This window comes from Corvus kubaryi, unplaced genomic scaffold (genome assembly GCF_017639235.1).
Source record: "Corvus kubaryi isolate FWS band 111438036 unplaced genomic scaffold, C.kubaryi_AGA036_p1.0 split1-65, whole genome shotgun sequence".
In the NCBI taxonomy this organism is placed as follows: domain Eukaryota; kingdom Metazoa; phylum Chordata; class Aves; order Passeriformes; family Corvidae; genus Corvus; species Corvus kubaryi.
Genome location: NW_024582080.1, coordinates 6311399 through 6337711, shown reverse-complemented (window position 1 = coordinate 6337711; position 26313 = coordinate 6311399). Strand labels below are relative to the sequence as shown.

General features: G+C 35.9%; 1 protein-coding gene across 4 annotated transcripts in view; it reads left to right on the top strand.

Moving 5' to 3' along the window:
• Positions 1–26313, top strand: part of PDS5B (PDS5 cohesin associated factor B) — a 101267-nt gene that overhangs the window by 15370 nt on the left and 59584 nt on the right. For 3 of the 4 annotated variants that reach the window (XM_042014082.1, XM_042014080.1, XM_042014081.1), the window contains exons 2-8: positions 5182–5308; positions 8716–8919; positions 13399–13485; positions 13587–13684; positions 14784–14910; positions 21626–21706; positions 23528–23668. In XM_042014082.1, coding sequence (XP_041870016.1) covers positions 5201–5308; positions 8716–8919; positions 13399–13485; positions 13587–13684; positions 14784–14910; positions 21626–21706; positions 23528–23668 — 846 coding nt within the window. In that variant the 5' untranslated portion in view covers positions 5182–5200. The remainder of the gene's footprint in view (positions 1–5181; positions 5309–8715; positions 8920–13398; positions 13486–13586; positions 13685–14783; positions 14911–21625; positions 21707–23527; positions 23669–26313) is intronic. The other variant, XM_042014079.1, reaches the window with a different exon arrangement.

The following is a 26313-nucleotide window of genomic DNA, read 5'->3' as shown; positions in this document are numbered from 1 at the left end:
GATCTCTGGAAAATCACTGTTGACACATGATGACTTCATGTATGTTAAGGCACAGTTTGCTTAATGATTAGCACAGTTAATTAAACCACCGTAGGCAATGTGAACTGTCAGCCAAACAAAATACAATTAAATGGAGTGTGGTTTAAGTCCTCCTTTTAGATCATTGACTTAACATCCTGTAATGATATTTATTGACCTTTGAAGTATATTTGCACAGGTACTTAATATGCAAGATATCAATCCATGTTTAATTTGCATAATCACAATCCGTATTTTACAGTATTGAGCAAGTAGTGTATGTGACGTTAAGCTGTTCATGAAGTTATCTACTATATAGAAAACATCTGAATGTTTTAATAATACAATGGCCAGTAGACTTAGCTGGAACTGAGTAGCTATTGGATGCTACTGATTATGGACAGAACTCGTGTGTAGTTTATTTAATTGAGTTTGACCACATTTTGGCAGTGGTACTTACTACTAATTAACTATGTTTAGATTAATTGATTGTTCCCATTTGTGGTCTGGCTGATAATCATAATTTTACATTAAACATGATCTTCCGATTTTTGTCACAAGAGGTGAATGACTTTTTAATCCATCCTATTCTGATGCTCAATAAATGCAAGTTCCACTTTTTTCCCCCCATGCTCCTGTTGTCACTGTACAAAGGGTATGTGTTTTGTCACCTTTCTTTCTGTTCTCTGTACTACTTTCTTCCACCCCACCTCCCTTATAACTTAGTTTTTAATTTGTTATGTTATATACTGCTAGAGACTTGCTCTTGGTTCCTGACTTCAGGTCTTTGAAGTTGTAATTGCAGTGGTGCTTCTGTGTTGAAAGAAGCAGTACCTAGACATCTTCAATCTTACTTTATCATCTCCTTGTGTACAAAGAGTAGAGTTTGTGTTTTAAATGCTCTATTAGCTTAAAATAGGTTTATTTTCTTCGTAGTTTTTGAAAACTTAGAGTACTGTTTAACATAACTGAAGCAACCAAAGCCTGATTGAATCATGCTTTTTATTCCTATGTATTAGGACTGGAATTCGTTCGTTATATACTTGTTTAAGTTTCTTGTGACATCTGTCTCCCTTCTTTGTCCTCATACGACAGCAGAAACAGTGCACAACTTAATGTTTAGTTTGTGCTTGCATTCTGCATGGTACAAAGCATTTCATTGTCTGAAGTGTTTTCTTGCCTTAAAAAAGGCATCCATCTGAACATTTTCCTTTTTCATAGAATCATTAAGGTTGGAAAAGACCTCTAAGATCATTGAGTCCAACTGTTAACCCAGAACCACTGTGTTGTCCACTAAACCAAGTCCCCAAGTGCTACATCCACGTACCTTTTGAACACTTCTAGGGATGGTGATTCTACCACTTCCCTGGGTAGCCTGTTTCAATGCCTGACCATCCTTCTGGTGAGGAAGTTTTTCCTAACATGAAATCTAAACCTCCCCTAATGCAACTTGAGGCCATATCCTCTTGCGTTCTCACTCCATTACCTGGGAGAAGAGGCCGATCCCCACCTCACCACACCTTTTTTCAGGTAATGGTAGAGCACAGTAAGGTCCCCCCTGAGCCTCCTCTTCTCCAAGCTAAACAACCCCAGCTCCCTCAGCCTCTTCTTGTAAGACTTGTGCTCTTTCCCTTTTCTTTCCCTTCTGACTGTATATATGGAGTAAGACTGGATTTCTGAAAATATAGTGGAGAACTTCTAAACTTTCATTTGATTAACAAAAAAACAAACAAAAAAACCTGTCAGCTGAGTCTCTGTTGAATCTCAAAGAAGCTTTCAAAGAATTTCCTTTTTTCAAAATGCTTGTCATCTTACAAAGTCTTCTTTTAAAATACTGTGGATCTTTAAAAATGTCTTTTAAAAGCTTTTTGAAATTCAGTTGTTGGATGTCACATCATTGGCCTATGGATTTTAATTTTCAACATGTTGTAGATACAGTTGGCCTTGAGGCTGTTGTTCTTAGCTGTTACTATCTTCTTTTTCCATGAGAGAAGTTCACTGAAACAGCTCATGTATTTGTAACGTGAAATCACAGAGACTTGGATTTGGCTAGAATCACCAACCCTTCCCTCTTCCCCCCCACCGCCTCCCAATAAAATCCTAGATTCTACTAATGTTCAACACAGATTATTTTGATAAAGCTAGGTATGTACAGTTATACTGGCAGTCTAGAAGAACAGGAACGTCTAGCGGTGGAATGTAACAAACTAAGTTTTATTTAGGTAACAGTTGAAGTTATAACTGCTGTACAAGGGGATTGCATAGCATTGAATTTTCTCTTTTTTGAGTGATAGGTTTTGTTTTCTGCTGTTCCTTGGAAAGGTTTTTGTTTCTCTCAGTAAAGCTTACCATTAATCCTAAAAAACTTTAGGTAGTGATCTGCAAATTTGTATTTTATAGGAAGTTTAGAAGGTTTATAATTATTTATCCCTTATGTTCTAAGTAATAGGCCATTTCATAGAACCATTTTAAAATTATTTTTGACCCTGTAAGACTTGATGTATTAATTCTACAGGAAATTAAGTCCTATTTAGTTTTTTCTATACTTCTGAGAGGATAAGCTGTGTACATCCCTGTCTGTAACCTTGGCTGGCTGCTAGGTGCTAACACTGCTGCTCTCTCATTTTTCTTGCTTAATCGAACAGGGAAGGAAATAAGATGGAAAAGCTCATGGGTCAAGATAAATGCAGGGAGATTGCTTTCATTCTTCACTAACCTTGGCGTCTGCAGGGTTGTTTCATGTTTTTCTCACTTTTCTTCCTCATAACTGCTGTGCAGCATTTTTTGTCAGTTCTTAAATATGTTATCACAGAGGCACTACCAGTGTCACTGATGGCTCGACTTTGTCAAGGGATGAGTCCATTTTGGAGCTGTCTGGAACTAGCTCTGTTTGCTGTGGGAGCAGCCTCTGGTCTCTTTCCACAGGGACATCCTTCAGCCTCCCCCACTACCAAGACCTTGCCACATAAACACAATACAGATGTTCAGTTTCATCCAGACCTTGGATGCCACTGAAGCTTAAAAGCTTGGTTGTGTGGCAGTTGGATGTGTGAGCTAGACAGTTCAACTTGACTGTAACGTATGAGTTTCAGTCTTTGAATTATTTCAAAATCTGCTCCAAACAGGACCACATCACTATGTTCTAATCAAGTTTCCACTGCATTTGATCTGATCTGACAGCTATGCACCACTGGAAAATGGAGTTTTGTTCCCTAGTTACCTTAGTTCCTGTTCTTTCCCTTGAGTTGGCTTTGATGCCTGTCACATGCTTTTCCAAAACAATTAGGCTTGTTTTTTGAGTTGGTGAGTTTGATGGGTTCAACAAAGCATCTGATGCTTTTTTATGTTCTCAGATTCAGGGGAGCAAGGCTCCCTTCTGCTGTGGTGAGCTGTTAAAATGAATTTAGCTATAATATATAAGATCATCCCATCTGAAAGGTAGACTGGAGTATCTATGTCAAACAGCAAGAAGAGTAAACTTGATTAGAATTTCTGTCTGCTTTTGAGGAGCCCTAAACTTACTGTCATGACAGTGCATTAAAGAAATATAATGGAGATAAAAGTGACATCGTATTTTAGTATTAGAAAAAGTTACTCCAATGACTTTTGTTTCCTCCCAGCTTTGTCATTATCAGTTTTAACTACAACTTCAGGTACATAGTGCTGTTCCACTGCTGGGTATATGTAGGTGAAGAGAAGATGACAGAAACTGAGTTGACTTTTTTGTATCTGTTGAAGTACATTGCACATCATGCCTGTTGAATGAAATCTGATTATGTTTGTTCTACTCATATTTTCCCTATTTACAAAAATAAAATGTGTTGTTCTGTATATGTTGTTTGGAAAAAAAAATTAAAAGCCAATGTTAGCTTTTTGTTTGGTAAAAGATTAGTGAAGATGAAGCAAGTCTGTAACTTTGGTTGTTTTCATGAAATATAGACTGAAGCATACAAAACATGTTGACATGTTTTGGAGGGGTTGGGTAAATGTATTTCAAGTATTAGTTTTCCTTCAGTGTAGAATGACCTTGGTTTGGGGGCCAGTAAGTTTTAATTATGGCTGTTATGGAACATGCTGCTAGCCCATGTCTTCTTGTGGCTTCTGGCTGATTTTTATTTCTGATGTTGTAGTTCCAAGAAATTCAAAGTATACATAGATTCTAGTATGGGAGGTCTGTAGGAAGAAAATTCCTGACTTGGAATTCACAGTTCAGTACAGTCATGGCTGTCAGAAGTGAATCATGCTTTTAGCTAAATAAATAAAAATATCAAGGCAATGACGAAGAAATTTGTTTCTTTCGTTTCTTTGTTCATTTGTAGCTGCCCTGGTACAGTTTTTTCTAAGATCCTAATTGTCCCCACACATGCCATCTAGATTTTTTCACCATCTTTTGTATTGATTACTTTTATGTAAGTAAAGCTTTCAGTTCAGCTTCCTTCTCTACAGCAATGAAACTCTGCATAATTTAGAGTGGATTACATGGTAGTCTGTATTTGCATTAGTGTAAAGGGACTGAGAAACTAAGTAACTGAGTTGTTTTCCTAGTTGGAATTTAGGAAGAAGATAGTGTTGCTTATCTGCAGTCTTTCACTTGAAAACTTGGCTTTAATGGCACAGAGGAAAGACTTGTATTTGGTCGGCTCTGTTTCTGTCTCTAATTTCATTCTCTATCTGATGCTTTTCTGGCAGTATTGGCAAGTTACAACTGGTGATGTGTAACACTTAACAGCACTGGTGTTTAGGCTTTTTGGGAAATTGCATTCTGTAAATAGAACGCAAAGTCCACTTCAGATGTCTGAATGCCCAAGCTACTAGAATCTATTATTACCAAGTGGTGGAAACATATCATACAATACAGTAAGATTCTTGGTTGTGTCTCTTTAGTGTGAAGATCAAATACATTCCAGAATGAGGAGTTTTAGCTTTTTTCTGTTGTGTACTTCTTGAAAGCTGTATTGTGCCGTAGGACAATTTGCCTGGATATCAAAACCATTGCTGTCTCCCACAGTATAGATTACTGAAACCGATCAAAATATTTTGTCATTCTTGTGTTTGTATGGGTTTGTTGGTATATTTCTAGTTGGATTTTGTTTGTCAAAGTGGGACAGATAAGGTTAAACATGAACTAGTTAAACAACATCATCTTCTTAATTTCTTTCCACAGTTTTAAAACCGTGAAATCATGGCTCATTCAAAGACGAGAGCCAATGATGGAAAAATCACTTATCCTCCAGGGGTCAAAGAAATCTCTGATAAAATATCTAAAGAAGAGATGGTGAGAAGGCTAAAGGTTAGTAACCAAGTAATTGCTTGCAGATTAAAGTTTCTTGTAAAAGATGTTCAATGATACTATTACTATATTTTATATCTGGAAGGGTTTTATTTTTCTTTGGGATTTACCTTTTCTGTGCGTAGAAGGAGAAACTTGTTTGCTCTCATGCCTTTTCTTCTACCGCTTTCTTGAAGTGGCTTGTTCAAAAAAGGTTTAAATGAATTTAAAAAATCACAAATAGAAATGAGTTGCATTAATTTCAAATACTAGTTAAATTTTATTTCAGCTATGATGCTAAGTCAGTGCTTTTATTGTTTTCCAGTATTTTCCTCTCTAAAAGAGAGTCATAATTTTGGAAATAATTTAGATACCCCTCAATATATTCCTTTTACGCATTCGTGCTCTTTGGTTTGTTTATAAACCCCCTTATTCTCATTATTTTAGCCTGTGTCATGATGAAGGTAGTCTATGTTATATTTTAGTCTATATACTTTGACTATACATACAGTCTTTGATGTATTTCAGTTCTTGACCACTTTGTTTGGCCTAAGTGTACAGGAAGGTTGGGACAGATGTAAAGGCTAATTTTGTTACTACAGATCTGTATCTACCTGTGTACTCTCACAAAAAGGCAGACCTGTATTGTGCAGAAGGAATGCCTGCAGCTTGGGCTTGCCCTGTGAAACAGGAGGGAGCAGATGTGGGAGAGGAACCTTAAGTATTCTAACAGATGCAAGAGCTTAATTTGGAGTTTTTCTGAAGAAGTAGTTTTAAGTCAGTTGGAATTATGGGTAAATGAACAAAAACCAGTAAAATCCCAAACCACAAGATTGCTTCTCCTCTTCCCCCCAGTAACCTGTCTAGGCTTTGGGGTTTTGGTTGATAGACTTTAGTGAGTATATTGCATTCTGTGATGTTGAATAAAAGACAACATTTGTAACTTTGTGTATTAGTGATTCCTAAGAGAAGGAGTTCTTTATTAGCACTTGTGTATTTTTTTCAGCTTGTGGAAATGCAGCACCACAGTTCTTACTGATCGTTTTTCTTCTATAGCTTAATTTCATTTTTGACCTTGAATGTTTAGTCCCTTCTGTCATCTTGATCTGTCTTGCAGAAGAGGAAGACTTTGTAGGACGTCTTGTGTTTCTTGTTAGCTGTTTATTCTGGCTGTGAAATCATTGGTGCTCAGGCAGGGGAAAAAGTGCACAGTGCTTCTTTTATAACAGATTGGATGATCCAGGGTGCACCACAAGTGTACAGAAACTTCAATATAAACACAGTTGCAGGTTCTAAAGAACAGTAGTTGATAAATAAGGGGGCTATTAGCCTCTTGATTTCTCTGACTGCCAAATTCACATAATTATTCGGGAAAAAGCACTTTTCTGTGCAGAAGGAGACATTCTGCTGTTTGTTAATGACAATACATTAATATAAATGCAAATTACTGGTAATTAGAGAATAAAATGGAAAATATGTGCAGTGAATTTCTGTTAGCATAACTTGCTTTGGAAATTTTATGCATTTTGTATTGATGCCCTCTTGAAGTTTGTAATAGATTTGGAAAGGAGATGGAAACTAAATGATTATGGTCATGAGCTAGCACTGAAGACAGAAATAAGGTGATAAACACTTGGAAATGATGAATAGTGTGAGAAAAGCATTTTTTCCACAGTTTCTTTTAATACACAAGAACCAAGTCATCATCTAATGAAACATTAATTTTAGGCCAGCAGTCTAATAATACACTTTTCTGTAAGTTTTATACAAGTGAATTCCAAAGCTTGTTTCTGTAGAAAGACGTAGTAAAATTTGAGTGGGTTAAGAAATATGTGCCACATCTGGAAGATGAAGCTCCAGGAGAATAAATCGTGGTGGTCTGGGTGTGATTTCAGGCTCAGGAGTCCTCTAACCTATTGCTTTGCAGGAAGCTGGAAAACTATGCTTGGACAACCAGCTTGTTTTCCTTTGTTTTTCCTTAAACGCTGTGATGGATTGGTCTGCAGACAGGATGACCGATCTTTGTTGTCTTGACTTGTACAGATGTTCATGTTATCAGGGAAGAAACACTAAAGGTTCATTTCCAGAGTAGAAAAACCCCATACTTGTTGCAAGAAGTATGAAAAGACTACTTTTCATAGAAATGAAAACAATTCTGATTTATAAATTACTTTAATTAGTGTATAAGGGCACCAGTGCACTTCAAGTGGTTCATCTTGTGCCTGACACAGGAGGACTTTATTTTTCTTGCAATGGAAGTTGTGTGTGCATGAGCTGTTGGTCTTCTGTGCCTTTTAGTAAAGGATTCTCATGTGCTTGAAAACTTTACAGCTTCTGTGATCCTAATCATGCAGAAGTTTGGGTTTTTTTTAAGTTGGGTTTGTTGCTCCCTAACCAGTTACAGTAGATTTTTTGGAGGGGGCAAAAAAACACAACTAAACAACAAACGATAGCAAAGTAAAGTATTTTGCAGTGTTATAGGATTCTAGGGCTTGACGTTATTATTCTTTGAAAAATATCTCTTCCTGTGCTGAAGAAATAGATGAGAGTTTTGGCTTTAATTCTCAGGATAGCGTAATTAAGTCTTTAGTATAATTTTGTTAATTTTGCAGGAGTTAAACTCCTTAAAATAACTCTGCCTCTGTGAGTCAGATAAGGAATTGGAGAAGAGCATAATTACTTTGTTTTGTCAGTAAATTTCTCTCCTTCAGAAAGTTTTTTAAATGTAAGAATTTTCACCAACTAGCAGTTACTAAATATAGCTTTTCCCGCTTTTGTTTTATTTAGCATGTTAAATATCTGGTGTCCAAGACTTTTTTTCTTCCATAACTTCCATAACTGGATCCTAATAATCCTAGTGGTCATTTTAGTCTTGCTGGACAACATCCATGCCACTGGGCTGCCTGGATTTATATATGCATTTGCTGAAAGTGTGTGCTCTGCTTCTGGACAGCACAGGGAATAGAATTTTCCTCAGAGGAGTAATAGGGCAAAAGCTGAAACTGAAAGAGAATAGAAGGAAAAAAATCATCACTGAACTGTTGAGGGAGAAACAAATATTTTTAATAATGTTTTGGTGTTTTCTGAAATTTTAAGTGAATGGCTGTAACAGTGAATGCTGTTGCACTTCTTCAATTGTCCAACTTGATTATATGGTTTCTCAAAAAGATCTGGGAAGTCTACAACTAGGCTTTCTGTAGTTCTGCTGAGACTGTGTGTTGGGACACAGTTGGGACACTTGATAGAGGACTTGACCAGGTCTTTCCAGTACCCTGAAAAATGAAACACTGGTTGCTCAAGTAAGTACTACTGCATAGCTAATAATGCTTCTGACAGAAGTTGCACAAAACCAGAAAAGTCACTTTTAGTAAGGATCCTGTTACACAGAATATTTCATTTTATGTACTAATGTGTGTCTGTCTATTTAGATGGTTGTGAAAACTTTCATGGACATGGACCAGGATTCTGAAGAAGAAAAGGAGCTCTACCTAAATCTTGCTTTACATCTTGCTTCAGATTTTTTCCTCAAACATCCCGATAAGGATGTACGTCTGTTGGTAGCATGTTGTCTTGCTGATATTTTCAGAATTTATGCCCCTGAAGCTCCATACACTTCACCAGATAAACTGAAGGTAAATGAAATTAATCTCTTTTTCCACACCAGGTTTTTATACTCAGTGATTAATGTAATTGGTTATGACTGGCTTTTTTCCCTCCCTTTATCTCTGGTTCAGCCTAAGCAGTTCAAAGCTTTCACTTGATTTTGGGATATGATTGGTCAGGTCAATTGTCCATGAGATAAAGGGCTATACATCTTCCAAAAACTTTGAGAGTTTTGGATTTGTGTTGAAAATAATCATTTTATTGAACTGTTATTGGGATTTGCAGGTAGTGAACTGTTACTTTAGAAATACTGATTATATGTATAACTTTTATCACAATCTCTTGCAAGATAGCTAATACCTTCACTTGGGAAAATACCCCTGTGTCTCCAATTAAGCTACCAAGAGGCAGGTACTTGTATATTTATAGATAAAGGTTCTATTGAAACAAAGATAAAGTACTTTTGTACAGAGTTTAATGATTTTTGATGTGACTTGGAAAATTCTGCAATTACAAACATCGCTGATCCCACTAGATGGAGATGGTTGATAGAGAAATGTCAGGTTTGAAAAGGAAGTACAGATCTGCTCCATTTGTTTCAGAAAAAAAAGTATTTTTTTTCTGGGTTTTTAAACTTTTTTTAGTAGAAATATAACTTTGTTTCCAACTCGCAAAATCAAACTGTTTCCCTTGCATGGTCAGAATCTAGAGTGATGAACTGAGTTTTAGGGAAAATCTACAAAAAACCAGATGAAAGTAACACTGAAAAATGCGTGGTTTTTTGGCTCCCTGATTAGAAGCGTGTGTGGTTTTTTTTGTTTCGTTTGGTTTGGTCTTTGTTTATTCCACACTAGGATAAAAAGATGGTTGTGGTGGACAGTCTATCTATTATCACTTAAGAGGAAATCACTCAATTTCTCATCTAGTGGTTGCACCACCAGTGCTTCCTAATTAGGGAAACAGTGCAGTTTCAACTGCATTAGTACATCTTTTGTTAGCAGACATACTGGAGAGATATCTAGGGATTTTTCTTAGCTCTGTTTTCTTAATTCTGAATTAGTGTGTAATCAGAGATACAACATCTATTTACCTTACTTATTGATTGCACCATCTTCAACTGGAGATAAATACTAGCTTTCTCGACTGTGCTATATTTAAATCTGGTTTTTAGGTGTCCTGATTTCTACTTCAGTTTTGAGTATATGTTTTCATTTGCTTGTTAGGCTTAGAGTTTTAATTTCTCTCTTTCTGAGTTGGGCAAACTAACTTCCTCCTTACAGTATTTGAGCTACCAAATGCTACTAAGCTTTGGATTTCATAGTGTACAGTATTGGAAGGTCTGCAGTACTCATCTCATACCTGAAGTATAAGAATACTACAGCCACTGCTCGGACAGAGCTCTAAATGGATGAGGGACTTCCACTGCCAGCATTGAGTTCTGTAATCTGTGTGGATTTCAGAATTCAGTTTGTTGATGCAGTTTTCTAAACACATTTGGAAAAATAAAGAAAAGCCAAACAATAGCAACCTTTGCCTAGGGCTACTGGGGTAGGTTTTTTACAAACCCGTTTCCTCTGAACACAGCTTTTGTGGTTGCAGGACAAGCTCTGATAGAAATGTCGAAGAGTTCCCTCCACTTTATGACAGAGGTAAGAGGAAGAATGCTTCCTCTTGGGTTATATTTTGGCACTATTTTTACCCAGTATTTAATATCAAATCCATACTGCCTTCTTGTCTCTTCTTGTATGTTTAGCACCAAAGCTAAAAATGGCAAAGGGGAGTGCTGAAAAATACTAATTTCTTGGCAGGAAAAGATTTAAGATTTAAGGTTTTGCCCTTGCTTCAGACTCAGCAGATCTCTTTCTAACTTACATATTGTGCAAGTGAGATGCTGAGGGAAGGGATCAGTATCTCAGGTTCCCCTCTTTTATGTGTATCATGAGTATAAATCTTACATTCCTTGTTGATCGTTGAAAGAGCTTTGATAACAGGGGTGGAAAATGCCATGAGTAGAATAAAGACAGAGCTAGAGTAGGTCTGCTCTTCTGGGATCTATAAACTTCTAACTTGGAGCCCTCCTCAGTCCGTGTAAAACTTAGAACCCAAATACAATTTTTTGGTGGGAAGATAATCTAATTGCTTATATGTGTCAATTGAAAATGACTGGAACAGAAGGACTGTCTGTCTGTCTTTGCTGAAATGGAGATGTTAAAAAGTGTGTATGGTGGCAGAACTTTAATTATCTGAAGGTGTTCTCTGGTGAGAGCCATGGCTGTGATGATTACTGAAGCCTTTGTATAGTTCATTGGCATCAAGACAGCAATCCACAAAAATAAAGAAATATTTTCTCTGAAGTTGAAGTGTAAGCACTTCGGTTTTTAGAGTCTGGATTCTAATGCAGACTTGCTTTATGCAGTCTGATGTGAAAACATATTGTCCGGTTGTGAAAGTATTGCAATTTTTTAGCTGCAGCCAAAGTTTATTTTAACACAGGCTGCAGCCTGTGTTTTGAATTTATAAATGCATGTCCAAATAGTATGTTATGTGTGCTTAAAAAAGGGAAACTGTGCTTAAAGAGAAAAACGTTTGGTCATAAGACATGATATATTAAAAATTAGTGAGTAATTCTGAGTCTAGTCTATCTTGCTTTCTTTAAAATGGGAGTAGGAAAAAATAGTTTAGGAGTAAATGCTTATTTTGTCAAACCATGCTGTTATTTGAAGCATTCAGGTGTTGGACTTACTGTACATGTATGCTATTCATTAATGTCTACAGCTGTATACAGCACAGTGATGAGAACTTTCTTTGGAAAATTAGTAGGGTCTTTGAATCCCATTCTGTCGGTAAGTATTACATACTGAGCTATAGGATAAAAAGTAAGATACTTGGTTAAAGGAACTGATTGAGATTTACCTCTACAAGTGAAGCTTAACAGAAATAATTAACACAGAACATGGGTTCTGAGATTAAGTAGTTGTTATGTTTGGCATTGTTCAGTCTGTCACATGCCCTCTTAATTGATTCTTACTCTTCCCTGAAACTCAGTTTGTATGTCTTCTAAACTTTACAGAACCTTCCAGTGTACTGGTTTTCCATAAGACAGCACTCATTTTGGGTGGGGAGTGATGACCTGCTAGTGTTCAGCACTAGTTTTTAAAGGAGGGATTCTTCAGATGGGCTTTTGCCTGGGGACTGTATGCCCCTGAGTGGTTGGAGACCATGAGATATGTCCTTTGTCTGTAGGTTTAACTTCAGCTAATGAGTCTAGATTGTGTGCTCTGTAAGGGATCTGAAGTGTGAACCAGTGATCCTTCTGATCATCCTTAACACTTCAAAATCGCAGTCTCGATCTGATTTAAAACATCAATGTAGCTGTATCTCTGAAGAGTGTATTTGCTGTGCTTCTTTGCCAAGAGGTGGTGATGTCACACGTAATCTAGTTCTTGGTTTTACCTAGAACCATAGTAAGTGTTTAGCTTAATGGTTAAGGCTGGATTTTGTGGTTATAGTCTTAGGAAAAAAAAGGAGCCCCATTCTTATCTTTTGTCTGTGCATTATTATTGGGGGACTTAGGGGAAAACAGTAATTTTGAAAATGTTACAGAAAAACTTTATGGACTATTTCTAGGGTACTTTTTTCAGGATTAACAGTAAGGCTTTCTTGTATTTATTATGGCAACTTTATACCTTTTGGAATTTATTTGATTTACACCTAGATTGTTAGATGAAACATAGATACAGTTGAGGCTGTGAACCGTGTTTCTGGTGATACTTATTTCTAAATATTTTGATTTAATATAGCAGTTGTGAATTTCTAGCTGTTAATTATCTGAATGTAAAAAACATTTAAAAGATACCTTCTTGCATGTTTACATTCTGTTCATAATTGACTATATGTTCCTTCTAACCTGCTTCAATTTACTCTGTGTGAGACTTTTTTCTGAAGGAGTCTTCTGGTGGTGAAAGTTTATAGAGGAAGCAGGAGGAACTTGGTTTATTAGTTTTTGCAAGAGATGTGATCTGTGTCAATATCATGGTGACTTGAGAAATGCACAAAGAATACAGAGTGAACATATAATAACACTCTTAGGAAAGGTGTAGTTGCCTACTGCTATTTTCCCCTTCTTTTGAAACTCATTGTAATATGAAATAAAAATATTCAATTCATTGTCCTGCTGAATAATAATCTCTTGACTTCTGCAGCATGCCAGCCAGTTGCAGCTGTGTTTGTCAAGTTGAGTGCTTTTCTTTGGAAATGGAAAACATTTGTTCCCTTAGGAAAAGGTTACTTTTTCAACCCTTTAAAGAAACGTGAAGTATTTTAAAATTACTCCTTGACATTTTCCATGATGCTTTTGTAGATGATCTTCTTTTGGATAGTGAAATAATGTCTGTCATTGCTGCGTATTTTGTAGTGACTGAATAATACTAGTAACTTAAAAAGGTAATTATTTTATTTTGAAGGTTTAATTGCAGTTGATTGAATAACTAGCACTTCTTTCTTTTCAGGATATATTTATGTTCATAACAAGGCAACTTAAAGGTTTAGAAGATACAAAAAGCCCCCAGTTTAATCGATATTTTTATTTGCTTGAGGTAAGCTTTGTAACTTATTTCATAGTAACTGTTAAATGTAATCTTTCAATTTAATCTTGTATTAACTACTCCTTTTATTTTTTTTTCCTGTTCCAAATCAGAACATTGCTTGGGTCAAGTCCTATAACATATGCTTTGAATTAGAGGACAGCAATGAGATTTTTACACAACTGTATAGAACGCTGTTTTCAGTAATAAAGTAAGTATTGTCACCCCCAATTACAATATGTTATTGCATGATTAAAGTCAGTTGCTTCTAGTAAAGCTGTTCAGTGTGACTTTTAGCATTAATGAGCTTAGTAATTTCGTAATTCAGTTTAACTAAAGGTAGCAGTATAAATACAATGTTCTGTCAGTTTTTTCTGTTCTAATGAAGCAAGACACACTACACATTATCTTTTTTTCCTAAGAAACTTTGGTTGTCATTTACTGCATTAATTTTATTTTGTTCTTGAAATTGAATGGTCTAATATGCAATTCTAAGGAATTTGGAGGATTATTGCTGTAAAGACATGAGTCAGAAAGTAGTAGGCACTGGAAGGCATTGCTAGAGGTAGTCTAGTCTTTTCCGTTTGCTCAAACCAGGTCAGCTTGAGCAGATTGCCCAGAACTGTAGCCAGTTGGGTTTTGGGCATCTCCAAGAATGAAGAGACTCTTTGGGCAACCTTCTAGTACTCAATCACGCTTTTACTTAAAAAGTTTCTTATGTTTAAATGGTATGTTTTGTATTTCACCCTGTGCCCATTACCTCTTGTTCTCTGACTGGACACCACTGAGTGTGTGGTGTTAACACAGTCTTGCCCTGTCTTCTCTACTCCCAATATCAGGTATTTAGACTTAATGATAAGTTATTTCCTAAGCTATCTCTTCTCAAGGCTAAAAAAATATGTCAGTTCTCTCAGCCCCTCCTTCCATGAGAGCAGCTCCACGCCCTTAATCATCTTTATGAACCTTTGCTGGACTGAGTCCAGGGTATGTGTGTCCCTTTTGTGCTGGGAAGCCCAGAACTGGACACAGCACTCCAGGGGAAGTCTCCCCAGTGCTGGGTAGAGCAGAGAGATGTTCTAATACACTGTCTTTTCATGATACGGAGAGATACAGTCCTCTTACTACAGTAGGTGAATGAGGAGAGCATGAAATTCAAGGATGGTATATGCAATCAGGGAATTGATTTATAAGAGAACTTGTGATTTGCTTATTTTATTCCTTGTTTTTTGGCATCACCACAAGGGAGTACTCTGAACAGAAGTTGTACTTTATATAGATATTACACTAAGAATTCTTGTTTTTAATTTCAGCAACGGTCATAACCAAAAAGTACACATGCACATGGTTGATCTAATGAGCTCTATCATTTGTGAGGGAGATACTGTGTCACAGGAACTTTTGGATACAGTGTTAGTTAACCTAGTGCCAGCACATAAGGTAAGACTTAGTGGCTTATGTTTTGTTTTGTTCTATTGGTTTTTTTGTAATTGTGATTTCTTGGATGTATGTGTTCAGACATGTAGATCTCATTAGGAGGATGGCTGTGGCAAATGTCTTTGTATTATCTGGATTTCTTTTAGCAAACAAGTAATTTTAATAGCCAGAAAATTCAGTCAAGTTTCATTGCTCTGATATACCTGCCATAAGCCAAGGATCAGTGATCACAGTAATCTAAAAGGTTAAATGTCATACAAATTTAAACACAGGTTTTTTTTATATGCCATCAATGTCAGTAGAATGGAATAGAGAAGTTACATATATCCTTTGGAAAGTTTTTAGTTCATGTAGTGCTGTATCAGCAGTTCAAACGAAGGTGCTGCCCTAAGTGGGAGGGAAAAAGTTGTTATGACTGCTGATTTGTTATTGGCTCTGTTGTGTTTCAGAAATGTTGGCTTGGTGTTATTGGTATGTTTCTGATGCAGCCATAGAATTAAAACTGTGTGCAGAAATAGTGGTTTCTAAAGAGCCCAAGGAATGGCTGTCTAACCTTAATGAATAATGTCATGTTAAAAAAAAAGTCTACTGTAGATGAACTAAAGGAAAAACTTCAGAACTGTGCATATGTTGTGAAACTTAAATGTTTAAAAAGCACGGAAGTCTGACTTTTTAGTTCAGGAAACTAACTGTGTCCTACTGAAATCTCATGGGCTACTCAATTGTAAGTTGTGTATGACAAAAAAAGATTCTGGGGAATGTATCTTTAGCTGTATTTTGGACACTTCTATTACCTTTTTTTGGTTTTTTTTTCCTTAAACTAAATTCAGGAAAGTGCTAACTATTGTAGTTTCTGAAAAGTGTAAGGTTAAGTAGTTGCTAACTGAGAGATGCTTTGGAATGCCTACTAGTGTGCCTTTTCTACAAGCCATCAATTTCAGTAAATAAATAGCACATAAATTATTTTTATATTGACAGTGAAAGACTAAATGCTTAGTATAGATCAGTAATGTTTTTTCACCACTGGAAATGTTTTAGCTGTGTCCTTCAAGGAGTCTAATACTTCTGTGCCAGGACTAGACTGAAATTTGTGTGGCTAAAGTCCAAATTTACGAAGGAAAGGTTTGGAATACAAAAAAGCAAGACTATGCAAAATACTGCAGTTTGTGTTTTCTCAGTTATTAAGAATCTATTGTTTCATTGTGTCATCTGTGTTCATCTTGATTTGACTGTACTATTTTTATGTTTCATGTTTAATAAATTGACTTTGAGTTGAAGAATTTGCATCCTGTAAGGATGTCTGTAGCATTAAAATAATTCTGTTTCATGGTGGATTTAAAATTACTGACTGAATATTTTAATAAGGATAATGTATTTGGGGGTTTGCATTTTCTGCTGCTTTTAATTGAAGTCTCTTTTTAGATAGGATGCTCATTTATAGCCTGCTTTCTAACTGAAATAGTTACATAATGTCAGACTGTATTCTGAGTACATTTACATTTGTTTTATTTTTTTTCCATACTAATGGAAAGGAGCTTCTAATATTTTTCCGTTTCATCTCAAAATCTCCACATAGTGTTTATTTAAAATTTTGGTCCTCTGACTACTTTCTGTGGCTACTGATGTCAAGTTGGAAAAGTGTAATGAATTCAGAGTGGAGAATTTTTCCACTCTTCCATTAAGCACAAAACTAGAAGGAGAGTAAGGATTAGGTCCACCATAAAAAAAGCCCTGTGTCTTGGGTGACCTCACTGTTCAGCTGTGTGGGCTGTGGAAAAGGGAAATTGAATAATCAGAGTGGTCACCAAAAATGGCATAATGGCAGACATTGGTGTAATGGTCAGTAGGGAATCCCCAGATTTCCTAGGGACCAAACAATATTTTTGATGGAGTGGAAGGAACATAGATCTGCTTCTAGCTCAGGTTTGAAGCTGATCAGATTGAGAGATTGTTGAAGATAAAATAATTATATCTGTAGAAAGTGACACAGGCAAGTGGTGTGTTTTTAGTATGCCCAGAAGGAAGGTTGTGTATAAGAGGGAATGTGTAGTGGCCTTGTGAACTGAGTGGCTGTATTATAGAAAAGAGTTGTATTGGGTAAAAAAAGACTGAGCTCCTCAAATCTTAGTCTGTTTAATTTATCTAACCTGTGGTCTGTAAGTATGTGTTGGGAACAGAAGGTTCAAACAGCTCCTTTAGTTTTGGATCCTGGATGCTAAGCTCCAGTGGCTGAAATTCAACATTAGACAGCTTGATGCAAAAATTACGTGAATATTTTTAAGAGATGTAGTAATTAGTTGAGCAGTTTACAAAAGGTTAATTTTATACTACTGCCCCTTAAACCAAGACAATATTTTTCCAAAGATGAAAAATAGATATGGTCCATAGTCCTGAGTAGTAAGTGTAAAAAGCAATGGTGTTTGCAGGATGACTGCAAAAACTTGGACATAAGGAGCATACACTGGGCTCATGATGTATTATCAAATGTCTGTATACCATAATAAGTAGTTGCTGAAGTAGTGACAACTCTAAACTACTCTATCTCCCTTGAGTTTGTCATCCATCTGACTTGGTCAGGATAAAAGCCATACTAATGTAAACCGGAATGAAAGCAGCTGACACCAATGTCACAAAAGAGGCATGCTGGAGTGTGCACAGGCTTGCTTGACTAGTACAGCTGTCAGATAAGCCAATAAAACGGCAAGCTTAACTTGTCTGACTGTGTGCTTAACTCCTAATTTTGATGCCGAATTGTTTTTTTCCTTTTGTAGTTTCTCTTCTATCACCTCTACTGAAATTATTTTCATAGGATTATATTAAGAGGGAATGAAATTAACTGACCTAAACCCAGATAAGACCTAGAAGCATGGGAAGAGGTAGTCAGTATGAAAAGGCAAGAAAAATTAATAGTTTTCCTTTCCCTTTAATGGTCTTTTTATACTATAAAACTTTTATGGCAGACCTGCAAACAATTTACTGTTTGTGCAATGTGTTGGAAGGCAAATTGTACTTGATTTCCTTGAGTGTTTGCCAGTGTTCAGTTTTTAGCCTCTGGACTGCTACAGGGAATCCCACATTGCACATCCCACATGCTTTATGTGCCTATGTTTTAGAAAAAAATTATATTGACAATTAAATTCTTAGCTGTCTCTACTAGGAATTTGCTTAATATTTAGTGTTATCTATCTTGGCAACACTTCAGCTGAGCTTTTTCTTTGTCAGCCGTCCTTAAGAATCTGTTTACCTTCCCTAGCAGAATAAGAGACTCTCTTGGAACTGTTCTATCTGGGGCTGTTGGATACTAATTCAACTGCTGTGCCTTTGGTAATAAGAATAAAACTGAAGACCCTTTTCAAATTCCAAGAAAAGAATATTTTAAAATGTATGCTTTTCAGGAATATTTGCACTAGATACAGATTTAACATTTGATTTTCCTCCTAAAGTTAGAAAAGAAAGGCTGGATTGGTGCTAGCTTAGTCATCTTCTGTAAAGAAAAATTAAGGGACATGCATTTGTTTTCTGTTGCCCTTTTTTATATTTTTCAGGGGATGGGTACAAGTTATTTCACTCTCTCTTTTTAATCTGTATTAAATTGGTTATTGAGAGGTAACTGGAAAAAAATAATAGAGAAAAAGTCAAATGGGTCTGAATTTCCATCACTTCTGACCCCATTGTACAAGAACAAATGATTTCAGCTCTGTGGCTACTCCGCTGGAGAATATGGTCTATGTAAATACAAAAACGTCTGTGCCATGCTGTCAGAGAGGTTGCCGCCGCTGCTGCTTCTGTCAAAAAGTAGAGGTTTGTCAAACATTCTAGAGAAAAGCAGGTATGAAAAATGAGTTGGCAATACTGTTAATGTCTTCCCAAAGTATAAAAAGCCTGAAATACCAGCAACAAATGCCTAAAAATCATGGTAGAAATTGAGACAAAGGAGAGAACTTATGGTTGACCAAGATAGTCTCTATTCAGATGTTATTGCTGGAGGTCTCCCAAGGTTTTAAAAAATGTGAATGTTTATGAACACTCTTTTATGAAAGAAAACTGGAGTTTTCAGGGCAAAAGTCTGGTTCAGATGTTAAATGTAACCTCAGTTATCTTGCAGAATATTTGTGTTCTGCCTTTTCAGGGGTGTTCTTTAGTTTGCCCTTATAAATCAGTATTTATTTTGTTTTTTCCCTTCAAGATGTAGTAATTGCTAATGATTACTTTAAACAGTGTTGCCAGCTGATGACTTTGTTTCTACCCCATTCAGGACTCTAAAAACCTTATGCCTACTGGATGCTTACACGCTCCTAAAGGCATCCTGATTAAGATAATTGTCCCTGTCATGAGGTCTTTCTTAAATCTTTAAAAGATCTTGAAATACATGTCAATTTTCTTTCCGAACACATGGAAAGATTGCAGAGAGGATAATGGCTGAAGAGCTTCTCTAAAAACAGAGAAGAAATTTGTTAAATTAGGTGTTATCCTTTTAAAATTTCTCGTTCAAGAGAAGAAGTTTAAGATATCTTTGTGACTGTTGAATTAGTCAGAAGGATAGGTTAGGTTCTGTAAAAGATCTTTGAACCTACTTGGTAATGGCTGGGCTGCTTTTGTTTTCATTTTAACTAAGGCAGTGCCACTTTTGCTTGTTTCTGCTTTTATCCTGAAGCTAGAAAATGAGGAGAAAACTCTTGTGTGCTTTCAAGACTACCTTAATATCGTTATTTCCAGAAAGTAGGGCCTCTGGACATTTGAGGGTCATGGCTATTGGCACTATTAAATCAAGTACCTGAGGCATGAAAAAAATAGCTAACTTTCCTTAGCCCATTGTGCTCTAGACTAATTTTTCCTCTTTAGAGCTTTTTTTTGATAGATATTTGCATTACACTTCCTTCTTACTCAGGGTTGCAAATAGCTACTTCTAGCATTTATCTTGGGAAACATTAAGTTTTGAAGTGAACTGCTGTGCAAAAGATACAAGCTGAAACTCTAATTAATGTGAATCAGAACAGATCTGACTTTTGGAACTCTGCTGTGCTAGGTCTGCTATATAGACTTGTTTTATACTAAATCAGATATTGCTCATGATCCAGAGTTCCCTCTTACCCAGGTGAAAGTGGTTTTCTTTATTTTGGTGAAGGTGAATGGTGAAGTCAAGAAGGATCAGAACAAGAATTGCAAGTGGCATACATTCCTTATTATAGTTATTTGTGCCTTTTATTTCCTGAATTATTACAACTCTGAATAACAGAAAACAAATGCTACTGGTGGAAATACCTTTTTTGTCTTGTGACCATAGAGAACAATCCAGCATGCAGTGTCTTCTCTTTTCTGGGACATGGAACAACTGTACAGTTTTGTAAAAAGACAAAAGTATTTAAAATATTAAAGTATCTTTCCAGAATTGGAATTTTTAGTCACCTTCTGTATTGGCTTTGAGTAAAACAGATACTTCAGGCATGAGTCTTTGTAGTGTTTCAAGTTCAGTCACCTGACTTAGTTCTATCACTAGGAAAGTCAAAGGCTTTTTCAGTTTGATATTATCAGAAAATGTTAATCTGTTCCCACTGCTGTTTAGAAGCCTATAGTTCTAGAGAGACTTTTTAAATTTCAGACAGTACTCTCCATATCCTCACAAATCCTTGCTTTCGTTAAGACAACTCTAAAGAGCCAAGTGTATCCAGGTAAAGAAGTACCCTGGATGTGGCAATACATCTTGTGTTTGCTTTTTATTGTGCTAAAAGAAGTTCTCTTCCTTTTATGGTGAAAAATATTTTAAAAAGGCAACCATAAACTGCCCCTTTTTACTGTTGAATTATAAATTGAATATACTGGGGGTTTTTTAAATTGCAAAGACTAATAAAAATTATGGGAGCTGTATTTTTATAGAGTTTTCTTAGCTGTTAAAATACTACATATTCTTGTGTATTGAAGACTTTTTTCTTCATTCTTCTGTGTGTTAACTCTGCGGCGGGTGTCACAAGGGCTGAGTTGCATTTTCTTCTGAAAATTTTTGGAAAATGACTGTGATGTAGAAATTGGAGAAAGGGTGTAACAACTAGAGCGTGGAGAATATGTGCAGGGAAAGGGAGAAAACAATGATAGAGCAATAACCCAATTAGACAAATGGAAGGATAGGAATGTTGAAGAGGGGGGTACATTTTTAAAATTTTTTGTATTAGTTTAGGGGTTTTTTTCCTGTAAACTGAAGTTCTAGAGTTTTTTTCTCTGATGTCTCAGACAACAGACTGAGTATCTTTGCATGGTATGATGGAGAGCCTTTGGTGGTGGTGCACAGGTGGGTGCTTGATGCAAGGACAGAATTGCACTTTCTGTATTCCTGTTCAGAGTCTTATTTCTCTGGTGACTATAAATGCCTCAGTGTTGCTTTGTATCACTTTCCTGATTTTTGGGGAAACTGATAAAGAGGAGCAGTAAAATGCAGACACTGAGTTCACTGAGCATCAGTTTTAGATGTACAACTGAAAAGTAAGCCTTCATTTGCCAGGAAAGAGGTTTTTTTTCTTTTTCGCAGTAGTACCAGTGAGACTACAAAGCTTTGTTTGGAGTAGCTTTGTTTTTACTATATTATCTTTATTACTGAAAATACGAAAAGAACAGGCTATTTCCTTAATGCATTTACCAGTACATGATGGCTTTTAATTCTTGGATTTTAGATTAATGCATATGCTTATAATTCTTCTGGTTTTTCATTTGTTTGTTTTTCCCCCAGAATTTAAACAAGCAAGCCTATGATTTGGCAAAGGCTTTACTGAAGAGGACAGCACAAGCAATTGAACCATACATTACTAATGTAAGTGAAGCCTGCAAACAAATATGGAAATCAATACTTTCTGTAACTGAAGTGTGTTATAAAAAGAATGAATGCACACTGTCAAACAGGGCTGAAAAATAACTTTTTATGGGTTGTGAATTTTCTTTGAGAGAATGATTGTATTAATGAAGCGCTGCATAACCTGTCCTTTTGAGTCTAATTCGTTGCCATATAGAAACTACTAAGTACTTAATACTTGTGATTTGTGAAATGCAGTGGATAATTTCCTTTCTACTGTCTTGAAAGACCTTGAGAGTGAATCCTTAGAGTCATGGGAAGTCACTCTAAAAGTGAATAATAAAAGTGTATTTATATATATTGTTCTGATAAAAATATATAAATGCATTGTTTCTGTAGCAAAATTCATCTTTTAGGGGGGAGGTAAGGCTATTCAGAGCTAAGAGAATTGAAGATAGAACAGAATTTTAATGCTGTTATCACAGAAGTAGAAGAGGAAACAATCTAAGGATAGTAAAGAAGAAAACAAGTGGATTGAGAATTATAGCAGAGTTGAATGTAGACATCATAGACACTGTAATAGAAGAGGGATGAGGGGAAGTAAAGATCAGAGAGAAGTATGCTCTAACTTGAATTGTGTGATAGGAAAAAATATAACACTTTTTCTTTTTTAAGCAGTTGAGGATTTAGCTGGTCTTATGGCATCTATCCAAAACGTCAGGAGCTTGAAAACAATAGAAAACCTTCAATGCTTTCTGTTACTTTCAGACTTGTAACACTTAGAAAGTGGGTACCTCCTAAAATTTTAAAAAATCCTCAATAAAAACTCTTACTTCAGACCTGCCATTTGGGAAGGTGTTGCTACATAGGAATGTGTTTTTAATGCTGTTCATCTGTAAGGTTAGATTACAAACTGGGTGACATTTTCTGAGTTTTGAGGAAGTCTGTACAATAAGAATCTTCCTTTAATGGGAAGGATGCACATGGAGTCTTCTTTTATTTGTTTCCCACAAGGGAGAATTATTATGCGGTTTTGAAAATTTTCTTTCTTGAAATACATTAAAAACACAGTATCAGTTAGCTTTCTAACCAGGATTTCTAACATTCAGGCAATGCTGAATCCAGAAAAGCAAAACATTTCTTCAAGACAATCTTTAACTTACAATAAGATGAACTATGTTTTATATATATATGTATATATATATATATCTTACTCTTCAGTTGCTTCTTACCCATCTGAGAGGACGAAGTTGAAAATAGTGCGGAAATATTTTCTTTAATGAGAAGTGTGAAGTTTCCCTCAAATATGTCAAGTTTACCAAGAAGGAAATAATTGCTTTACAGTTGCATTATGCTGCTTGTAAATACAAATTCTGGAACAATCAGTTATTAATTCCTATGCTTTTACTTTCAACTCCTTAACCTGTCAGATGTGTAGTGTAGTAATTAGCCAGTTGTTTCAGCCTTGCTTTAAATGTTAGAATACTTTTGAAATGATGGTTCTCAATAGTGAAATAACTCCGAATATAGTCTTATTATAATAAGATGTGATGCACTGAAGCTCCTTTAAAGTTATGTTTCTTAAATTATTTGTAGGCGTGCGGGGGTAAACATCACATTTAATGTGTTTTCCTTTATGTGTAATACTTCATATGAGACGATATTTTAAGACTTCTGCTACGGAATTCTGATCTGTGTGTGCTACCCTCCATTCCTTTTTTTTTGGTAGTGAAATTAATGTTGTAGGATGAAAAGTGATTAAATGTTTTAGGATTTAGCACAGGATTTAGAAGAGAGCATGTATACTCTTGTTGTTGATGTGTAATCTGTTTTATTTTCCAGTTCTTCAATCAAGTTCTCATGCTTGGTAAAACATCAATTAGTGACCTGTCAGAGCATGTGTTTGATTTGATTCTGGAGTTATACAATATTGACAGTCACCTCTTGCTTTCTGTTCTACCACAGCTCGAATTCAAACTTAAGGTAAACACTTTCTATCCTTTCTATATATTTGAAACATGTATGCTTTGACCATAATTTTGTTGTTTTTTTTTTTTTTAATGACAAGTTCTTCAAATTATTTGGCAAATAAAACAAATAATTATATGTAAAATTTAGCTCCTCTGAATTGTTTAAAGGAAAACCCATAAAAACCCTCAAAAATGTAATTTAACTTCACATGTGTTAACCTACAGTGCATGTGTGTATATATTTGGGATTTGGTTGGTAGATGGTTTTGGCTTGTGTCTTTTAAGCAATAACTCCATTTTTTGGATGACTTGAGAATTTGCCCTGTTTTATTTCTGGGTTTACTGTATTATTTATAGTGAAAGACCTAATATTTTGAATATATATATACTGACAATTCTGTCCAAATAGTAGGTCTGTGGCAGGTGTAATCAAAGAACTGGAATGCATCAATATGTCTTGTAGTAATTGCTGCAATGACTTACAATTTTTCAGGCTTACTTCATATGTCTGGACGACAGCTGATGCTAGCTATTTATTTTAATGGGTATTTTTCTTTTTGACTTCCTTTTCAAAGTGTCTCCATCACTTGGACAAATGCAATATAGCAGTTGGTTCTCCCTTTATTCTGCACTGCTTTTATTCTATCTGTGATTCCACAGGGTTTCTGTGAGGAGTGTGATTAGATTAGTATTACCACGTTTGTATGTGATCTGTTACTAAACTGGAGAGCTAATGTACAATGGGCCACTTGTAAGTTAGCATGTATTTTTATTACAGAGGACAGATTTTAGGTTTATAGCACCTTTGGCCTCTTTGTATTGTAATATTTATTATCATAGTGGCTTGTTCCTGCCTATTACTTTTTCCTAATGTTGCTGGGCAGGCATACTACACTTGTTGGATGAGGGGTTTTAAAAATGCTTTTATCATTCCATTCACATTTCCGAGAGAAGTAGGGTTCAATTTACTGCTTGCTCTCTGTGTATTCAAAGAAGACCTTTTTCAGCCTTTAATTCCTATTCCTACATATGGCAAACAATTATCATTCTCACCCCAATAAAAACAGTACTGCTGGAGGTGTTATTCAGGATATTTGATCTTACCTGCTGCTATATCCTTTTTCATACTGTATAATTGTAGTACCTTTCCCAACTTTAAGTCCCCTGAAATCTGCAGGTTCTTCAATTGTCATCCTACTTGTTCATTGACTCATATTTCATGATTTCAATACTGATGTCTTTTTTGTTTTGTTTTGTTCCCTCTTTCCCCACCCTAGGAGAATTTCTGGTCTCTTTATTCAGCTGGCTGATTTCAGCCCTAAGCATTTCCATGTTTTCTTTGTACTTCTTAATTTACAACACATTTTTTTCATGTTTGCATTTCTGTTCTTTGTTTAGTGTGCTCTTTTCAGATGATGTACATGTATTTTGTTGCTTTGTCTCCTTCATCCTTAGTGTAGTTCTCACTGTGGTCTGAACTCTCAAGGGTAAGTGCTTGACGTCTGCAAGATCCAGTTTAACAATGTTTCCAGGAGATATGTAGGTTTCTAGAGTTACATTCTTACTACTGTTATTCCTTGATGTCTTCTTGAACTCAATATAGTTTGTAGCTATTCAAAAGCATTGTAATCATCTTCTTACTCCTGGTGTGTGTTTTGATATTTTACTTATAAGAAAATGTAATATATGCCTGTTTTGTCCCATTGGCTGTCAAATGATCCATCTTTTAAGGAAGCAAAAAAAGTACCTCTATTTGGAATAGGATACACCTGGGTTAAATTTTGAGATGCTAGAACTGGTTTCCCGGAGAAGTTGGTGCTTCATCTCTGGAAGTGTTTAAGGCCATATTGGATGGGGCTTTGAGCAGCCTGGTCTAGTGGAAGATGTTCCTGCCCACAGCAGGCGAGTTGAAGGATGTCCTTAGAAGTCCCTTCCAACCCAAATCATTTTATGGCTCTAAATGAGTTGAGGGGTCTTTAAGATCTTTCTGTGGTGAGAAGAGTATTTTGAAGATAAGTGTTCTAAAATATTAATGAAATGTAGTCACCCTGTGTTTTTTTCTGAGATCAACACAAGTTTATTCTGTATGCAGACTTGCCAGTGATGATTAAATACTTTCCACTCCAACAATAGCTTTAGCTTTATTGTAAACAGCAGCAGCTAGTGTCAAACATCTTTTCATTTAGTTCCAGGTAAATAGCTCATTAGTGTGTTGAGAAGAGAGTGTGATTTCAATGAAACTCAGAGTGTTTATGGTTGAAGACAGCCAATTTTTCTGTTGCTTTGAGTGAAAAGAAACTGGACAGCAGTAACCCTGTTAAGCTTGATGAGGCCTTGGGTCAGGTGGCTGGTAAAGGAAAATCATGCGTGACAGTCCATACTGAAAATTGGGAGAGAGGAGTTGTCTTTTTCCATAAAGGTTAATTAAAATTAACGATACAATAGCTAACAACTTTGGTGAGCCCTGCATATCATTCAGGGCTTGACTCGGTGATTTTGTCTTTTCTGGATTTGGCACATGGTCCTGTGTCTCTCTGTATGCCCAGTTAAGGAGCCTTGTCCTTCTGAGCTCACTTACCATGGACTACTAGGTATTTAAATAAAAGTTTGTAAAGTGTATTTAGATCAAATACATAGCTTCACAGGAACATCCAGCTT